The 8,798-nt window shown below is 40.4% G+C and overlaps 1 protein-coding gene across 1 annotated transcript; it reads right to left on the bottom strand.

Moving 5' to 3' along the window:
• Window positions 1-418: 418 nt before the first annotated feature.
• LOC103705193 (plant UBX domain-containing protein 4-like) lies at window positions 419-8,403 on the bottom strand. Its single transcript, XM_008788828.4, has 4 exons — window positions 7,888-8,403; window positions 7,103-7,388; window positions 1,175-1,270; window positions 419-1,075 (listed from the first exon to the last, which is right to left on the bottom strand). The coding sequence occupies exons 1-4, from the start codon at window positions 8,325-8,327 to the stop codon at window positions 692-694; spliced, it is 1,206 nt and encodes a 401-aa protein (XP_008787050.2). The 5' UTR covers window positions 8,328-8,403; the 3' UTR covers window positions 419-691.
• Window positions 8,404-8,798: the final 395 nt, after the last annotated feature.

The raw sequence follows: 8,798 nt of genomic DNA, 5'->3' as shown, positions 1-8,798 counted from the left end.
ATAGCTATCAATGATACCATATATGCAGGAGCTCTTTACACATTGATACCCTTACTATCAAAGTTCATCCAGCAACACTTTTAACCGTGTTAATTCATAACCGAGCCAACAAAATTCCCAGTAATCCTCTTTGAAGTTGATAGTCATGCAATCTATAAGGGAATTTACATAAATTTGGATAGGTATTTAAATTATAAACAGATAAACAGCCCAAATGTAGCATTTATAGATCACAGAATAACTGCAGAAAGGAAATTTTCAGAGGTGTGCATGTGCAAATGCAAGTTCAGGAAAACATACAAGCAAAAACACCCGTTAAAGGGGGTTCCTGTTGTGTCTTGAGCATACTCGCAACCAACATTAGTTATCCTTTGCATATAGAAGAGCAACCTGCATCCAACAATCTATTCAGCTGGTTGAACCAAACATGAGCTGGACCAAATAGGCAATCGGATACACAATCCACGGGCTTCTTGGTGAATGTATAAATTTCCCGATATTAAAAATTAACCAAGTTTACAGGTGCTAACACATGAAAGTATTTATCTTGGCACGACCAATCTGAAAGGAACAAAGAAGTTTATATCCTTCACTCTATCAAGTCCAACAATTCTAGAGAGCTTGCGATAGTTTGACGACAATTTGCAAAAATTGTCCTCAGTCCATGTCTAATGCAGCCTAGTGCATAGAGTTAGAATTTCTGAATGACAACTGAATTGGCGAGCCCTGCTTCCTCAATTGTCTTGGTATCATCAGTAAGCTGCTTGGGCGGAAAACCAACGGTCTGCAGCTGGTAGTTTCTTGCTGCTCCAGGTCTTGATGCATCAATGAATGCCCGAATATCACCTATTGTATGGTGAGTATTGAAACGTGCAACCATACGAGTGCCATCTACCAACCTTAGCTGAATAGAGGTAGATGGCAAAGAAGCGTCAACTGAAAGGCCAGCAGATGGGGAAGGAACAGTACTGGAGGCAGGAGCAGCAACTGCAGACTCAGAGACTGAATTATCCGAAGATACACTGCCTATAGTTCTTCCTACACCTTGAAATGGAGCAAGACGTCTCACAGGTTCCTGCCAATAGCAAATGAACATTATAACTTGAGATATCACTGGTGGTGACAGAATGGTGGTGATCAAAGTTTAAGTTGGTAGGGGGAGTGGGGGACCCACAGGATACTTTTCTTCCCTCCTTGCAAGATTGACATGAACAGTTGTCCTCCTATCTGCTGGTTCAAGCTCTTTAGGGCATTCAGACTTCCTGATGCTCTGCACAAAAGAAAACAATATAGGTTGCAATATCTGAGGTTTAGATTTAAGGTGATAGAAATGAAACACAACAGGTTCTTATTCAAGGAATGAAATAGTTCGTGTTTTAGTGCCTCCATACTGGACAAAAACACAGTGGATTTTTCAAAGAAACTCCTTTAGCAATTTAGAAAAATCAGGAAGGACAACATGCAACTAACAGACATGACTTTTCTTGCCACCACATTTTGCCAAAGCTAAACAAGCTGACTGTTGGAATAGTTGCAAGTGCAATGGACAGTGCACAATTAGACTTGTTTACGGGCTGGATGGCCCGCTTAGCCTGCCCGAGCATAAAGCATTTCAGACGGGCCTGAGCTTGGATTTTGAGCCCGGCAGACCAGGCTGGGCTTGAAATATGAGCCTACTTGTTAAACGTGTCAGCCTTAGGTTTAGTTCAGCCTGGCCCAAGTCTGGCCCGGCCCAGATCTTATATAATATATAATATATACTTATGTCTTAGTAATCCAAATTTGGTTACTAAAAAAGATATTAGCCGCTCTCTCTTCCATGCACCAACACTCCTTATGAACAAACCATAAACACAAGTTCACAGGCCTTACCAATCCATCTCAAATATTTAATCTTTGCAAGTTTTTTTTATATATATTTTATATTGAAAAAAAAAGATCTAGGAAGCCCATGGCCCGATCCAAAAGCCCAAGGCCCAAGTACCGGGCTCGGGACTATAAAGTAGGCCTAAAGGCCGGGCCGGGCCGGGCTTGGACCTAACTAATTTTTGTTATACATTTGGTTAAGCCCGGCCCAAGCCCGACCTAGCCTACCCATTGAACAGGTCTAACAACAACAAAACAATTGGAAGTTGTTGACATTATTAGAATGGATATCAGATTAACCATAATAAGCAAGCTTTATCACAGATATTTGGACTTTATATAATGTGTACATCTTTGCCATATGGCCCTATCAAAGATCAACTTCAGATTTCAGCTAAAGGGTCTTGAAACCAACATGATAGTATGATAGCCAATATGTTCAATAATATCAAAGATAACAAATGATAGCCTTTGATCTGTGAAGCATCTTGCTATTAAGAATAAGCCAGAATTACCACTCTCAGACCTCTCCATGGCTAACCTAGCAAATTACTTCATCACATCGAAATTTCTGTGCCACAAAATATGGTATTATAAAGCATTCAAAGTTCATTCTTTTCCTTTTTTTTTTTTTTTTTTTTTTTGCTGAAAAAAAAGGGGAAGGGGGGAGGAAGGGACAAGCCCACCCCCGCGTAGCAGCCCCGACCACTGGGCCCCCACCCCGCCAGGAGAATGTTCGATGCGGGTAGACCGAGTCGTGTGTTGGGCACCCCGACCTATTTTACTCATACCCTCCCCACCCGTGGGCCGGCTCAGTTATCCGACCCGACCCTCCGTGTGAGTACGTCACACCTGGCACCACCCAGGCTACCAGCCGACCAGTAGCGCTTCCAGACCCCGTGTCCAGGCGTGGGGCATTCGGTCCCCGAATTTAATCGACGCCCGTGCGTTTCGAACCTGGAACCACTTGGTTGGAAGCAAACGCCCCGTTCCAACTGGGCTACCACCTTGGTGGCCATTCTTTTCCTTTGATGCTAATAAATTTTCCATTTTCATTTCAATTCTTTAATAAGCAAAAATAATAGGCACCGACCGGTTGCAACCATACCAGCATTCATGCACCGGATCCCATCAGAAGAATAGGTACGGACCCTTCATAAGAAATAGACGCAACAGGATCTGGTCATAACAAATCATGAAAGATAGGACTGGCCTTAAAGCCAAAAAATAATTTTAAAAAAAATAAAGAAAACGAGGAAAAGAAAAACAGAAAGGCCATTAGGAAACTACTGCCACAGAGGAGTAAAAAGATGGCACTACTCAGAAAATTACTTAGGAGAATTGATGAAATCAATTAGGATTAAGTTTAGCTTGCCTAGAAACTCTTCTAATTCTGATTTTGTTTTCAGAAATTCTAAAAGTTTTATCAGACATGAGGTTTTTTTTGGCCATTAATTCGTTACACACAGATGCCTGGTCTACAAGGGAGGTGCTGCAAATAGCTGTAAATATGTGCTTTACTAGAGTTGCAATTGAAAGAAAGTCACTCACCTTTATCTCTATTTTGAGTAAGGGTGTGGCGGTTCCCTGAAGGATATGCCCTTTTATTTTGGATACTATTCAACTTCTACAGCATTTTGAAGAATAAAAGATCACATATCTACAGAGAAGCGAATACTGTTGCTGACTGTTAGCAACGGAGGAAGAAAGAGAGCTGCTAATGTGAATTGGACACGTATGTTTCCTGTTGATGTTGCACATTTTATGTATTTTGATATGGCATAAAGAACTGATTGCCTTAAATAGTGGTTATGGCTACCCCCTTTTAATTAAAAAAAGGGAAGATTACACTCACTTAACTTTCAGCCATTTACATAGGCAACCCCCCCCCCCCCTCTCCTTTAAAACATTTCAATTAGCCCCTTTAACTTTTAAATTGAGTCAATTTAGAGAGAGAGAGAGAGAGAGAGAGTCAATTTAGAAAGTAATCCCACTTTACTATCCTTCAGAAGGATTTAAGCGAGAGCCTCCTCAACAAATAAAAGGATATCTGAAATTGGTTCTCCATTTAGGGCCCGCATAGGTGCCCAAGTAGCAGAAAGTTCTCTACAAACTATTATTGACAATAAGAAGACTTGAACAAAATCCTGTCTACATGGATGCTAAACAAAATGCAAACCCTGAATAACATTGGGCATATAGTGCAGAATAATCCATTTCAAAACCGCTTCTGCAATCAAATCTAACATTAGGTTATAAGACATTTGAGGGCAAGAAGGAACTTGTTGTAATTTGATAGTTATTTCCAGAAAACATTTATTAAAGTTAACCATCCCTACCCTTCCCAAGTGTAGCAGCAAGTAATCTTCAATTTAATATTACAAATATTATACACAAACGAAATGACTTAATTTGGAAAACCCATCCATACATCAAGACAAGAACTTTTGAGGACCAATAAAGGAGGGCAAAAGGAGCCAAGAGATTTTCCTATTTACATCTGAACAGCAGAATTTCAAATGTCAACAACAACCTGCATCCTACAGGACCAACTCTCAACACATCAAAATAAATGGTCTTAATAACGATCACCAAGGTTGTGAACAAATATTGCAAATCATTTGCCTATTTCCTTCAGAATTGGTTTCCATCAATTTCAACTTTGGGTGGTGGGTTTTGTTTTTTTTTTTGGGGGGGGTGGGGGGGGTGGTTGCAGTTAGATCCAAGGGCCATCCTATTCACATCTCAACAACCGCAGCATCTCCATGTCATTCACAACAAGCACCCAACGGAACCAACATTTATTACAACATCACAACCCTTAATGACAATCAAGTACTAAGTTTGTCAGCAAATTATGTGAATTGTTCACAAATGCCTATTCCCTTCAGATTTGATTTGACCAGCCTCATCAATAAAAGCATCTAGAGAAAGTGCTATAAAAAAGTTGATTCCGGTTTTTTCATCTGTACATCTGAGTTAGTGAGTTGTATCTCCACGGTTTCTTGTCTAGTAAATCTTGAAAACCAATTTTGGGCTTAGTAATCAAATTATCTATTTTCAGCAAAAGATCCTACTGAATAACTAATAATTGAAATTCCCTAAGATCTATCTGTCTTCGGCACATCCAATTCTGATCATCAACTTGGAGGTATGGCTGAGTGGCTTAAGGCATTGGTTTGCTAAATCGACATACAAGAAGATTGTATCATGGGTTCGAATCCCATTTCCTCCAGCACGGAAGTGGAACATGCGGCGAAATTACATGAACCATGGACTGAAAGTTCTTCATTCCGAGCCTTGCTGTCCTACCAACTATTAAAAGTAGAAGTTAGAGTTTTTCCGCTCGTCTTGTCTTTGGTGACAAAACTTCTCTCGTCCATCTTTGTCTGTGAAAAGCATTGCCATTCTCCTCAAGATTGTCAAAGATTTCTCCTTCCCAATTCAATTCTAGTGCTTAGCGATATAGATTTCTTAGCCAATCTCTAAAAAGAAGAGCCAAAATGGAGAAGTGCTAGCCTAGAATCCAGTTGACACTTGTTTCTAACCAAAAGAAAAAAAAACACAATTTATGTAAATAGAAGTGGTTACTGGTAGGTGATCAATGACCAACAAATGTTGTTAGCCTCTAAGCCTAGAACTTGGTCACAGCTCAACCACAAAATTGATAATTAAAACCTTGCCGATACAAGCAGACAGGTTCTTAATCTATTAAAAAAAATCAAATTCAAAGTGCCAGTCGAACCCTCCACCAAGAAAAACAAGACACAATTTGATATATCATTTTTTGGTAAGAGATGATGTATCATTCTCCATGTAGGTTATTCATTTGTTGTCAATTGTTTTCAAGGATGCAGACCATTACACTCAAACACAAGCACATCACAAGTCAAATATTATGTGAAAACTCAACATTTCATACACACAAACACATGATGCTTTTGATGCATTTGGCCCTAATATGCTTCCAAATGAAAACCAATGATGGATGTCAAATAAAAATCCACACCATTGATCATGATCTGCAATGTATAAAATGCCCAGAGGCTAAGAAGTACTTTTGGAGGCTGTCTATGCATCAAGCAAGTATGAAATGAATGGTGGCAATATAGCCTGTGTACAAAAGTATATCAGAGACTATGTAATTTGCAAATCCAAAGCATTTCTCAATCTAAATATTTTAACGCATATATGAACCAAATTTCACCTCATCTAGACACACCTAGACTATAGATCAAACCGAAACACAGCATCATACCACTAAATTTGTTCATTTTTATAGATTCAACGTACGGGTAAACGATCTTAAAAAATGCACGAATTTTTATTTTTAGCTAATTTGGAAGTTGTAGATCATGATCATGGGTGTGCTAAAAAGCTAAGTCCTCATCCAACAAAGACTTACTGCATCTATTCTGAATCAAATTTAGGGATCCTCTCCTACCCTTCTGTTATAAGGCTACATACTCCAAAGTGCAAGTTTATGATAAGTTCTCTTGTCCACATACTATCCAGGATTTGTTATGCCTAGCCTTGCTCTCTATAATTGTTCAAAATACATCTAAGACCTCTTTATTTAACACACTTCTACACTTTATTTAACACAATAATCTAATCTGAATTGATTCTCCATCATTCTACACCCCACTCACTTCTTCTTCTTAACTAATCCTTCCTATAGAGATCCTGCGGAGCTTGTTATCCTTACTATTTTGCATATAAATCTACTAAGGAACTAGAACTGGAATTCATACAAAAGGTATTAGTTTCATCCCAACAACCTGATGTGTTATATTACTGATCATTTATGTAATTTATTAGAAGGTAATTCGAATTTGAAATATTAACCACCATGAAACCATAATATTGCACCAACTAAATTCTGTTAAATATGATCAGGGTGGGTACATCATGAACTTTACACAACAAGTAACATATACACAAACACAACACGCAATGAGCTGCAAACTAAAATGATGAAGAATAAAAGAAGATATTTGGTAAGGTAAGTATAAGCATAATCTAATCACGAGTTCATTATTATAATTAGAACAGTCAGCAAGCAACAATAGTTAGCACTGACAAATAGAGCAATGAAACTGCTTGTGAGTCAATAGAAACAATATATAAGCTAAAAGGCAAGTTAATGCGCAGCATTTACTCTAGGAACACGAACAATGGATGAGGAACATGCCAATATTTTGTTACCATCATATAATAGAAATAATGACAGTACCTCTAGAAAGGATGCATTCTCAGGATCATCAAATCTCCTCAGTGGACCATCATTTACAGTAAACCCATTGGTCCAGAAATAGATAGTATGAACGACATTCTGAGGCTGTTGAGGAGCCGATGGTACTGTGTCACCTGATAGTAGTCTACCTGTCCCAGTAAAACTTCTTGAGCTTGAAGACGGTTGAGGCTCAAAAGGCCCCTGCACAGCTCCCATCCGCCTAGCTTGCTCAAATATTGTATCCACATCATGATCACCTTTCGAAGGATCTTGAACAAGCATTCCACTGCACAGGAATTACATTTTTACCGAAAAGAACGTATTAATAAATGAACCAAAAGACCCATTGAAGTATGCCAAGGATCTTGGAGCAAATACCACCGATACAAGCAAAGGGCAGAAAACTTAAAAAAGAGAATGGGACTGGTAGCCAGTATCCCCATCCTAGGTCCCAGGGACGAAGAATCCAATAAAACCCTATACAACAACAAACAGCCCACTATCGTTTCAATCTTCAAATAATTCCTCTTCCATCGTCTCTTACTCTCATGTATAAGTCCAAATCAACAAAGATCAACTTTTTCACAGGAAAAACACCAATCCGGATCAATAAAGATCATTTTTTTTTTATCGGAAGTCAATAAAGATCACTTGTTAATCGGAAGAGAGGGCAAGGAGAACAGCTACCCGATTGGAAATAATATAAACGACCATGAAAATCTCAATCATATGCGAGTCTATTAAAGAGAAAAAAAAATCAGCTGAAAATTTTGATCGATCATGACCTTTTCTCGCCTCCAGTATAGTACTCCTGAGGCCCATCCGAATCGCTGTCAGATCCGGGACTAGACCGCCGGTTAAGATCCGCCAGGGTGCGGATGGACGAGCGGGCCCCGGAGGCCTTCGCCGCCGGCCTCTTTTCCCCCCGCGACCCCGTGGACCGGACGACCGGAACGGCGACCGGCGGCGGAACGTCGTTCTCCGGCACATAATCCTCATCGTCGTCATCCTCTCCGTCGGCGCCGTCTCCGTCACCGGCGGGGGGTTGGGCGGGGTGGGGATCGAAGGGGGAGGAAGGGGAGGTGTCATAGAAGGAGTGGATGGCGGAATCGACGAGCCAGTTGTGGCTCTCCAGGAAGAAGCGCGCTTCCTCCGGCGTGGCGGAGGTGACGCTGATGAACGTCTCCACCAGAGCCGTCTCCTCCGCGGTGCTGCGGCTCTCCATCTCCCTCTCTCCGACTCCAAGGGCAGGGGCTTCTATCTTTCCCTTCGTACGCCACCGAGAAAATATCTCGGGCTCGGAGGGGATTCCTTCCTTGATATGCTGTCACTAGTACTCTTTTTGAGTGGCTGGGCCAGCCCATTAAACATTTGGCACCGTTGAGCCGACTGTCCAACCTCAGTGGCCCAATTTAATAATTTTGGCCTGTGACAGAAGTAGGAACGGCCACCCCAGAAGAAGAAACGAAAAAAAGAGCTCACTTATGGAACCGTACATGGTTCGTTGTTTCATTTGGTTTGAGCTCACATTTATAATTTTTAAATAACTCATGGCTCACTATTTTTTTCTTTAATATATCAAGTTTGATCGAAAGAGGCGGCACTAGAGGTGACCATGTCATGATTTTGATGCAGGTAATTGAAGACAAATTAATAGACGATTCATCATCAATTTAGCCCTCAGCAAAATGTGAAT

This window comes from Phoenix dactylifera, chromosome 11 (assembly GCF_009389715.1).
Source record: "Phoenix dactylifera cultivar Barhee BC4 chromosome 11, palm_55x_up_171113_PBpolish2nd_filt_p, whole genome shotgun sequence".
Classification (NCBI taxonomy): Eukaryota; Viridiplantae; Streptophyta; class Magnoliopsida; order Arecales; family Arecaceae; genus Phoenix; species Phoenix dactylifera.
The sequence above is the reverse complement of the archived record's forward strand: the minus strand, read 5'-3'. Positions and strand labels throughout refer to the sequence as shown.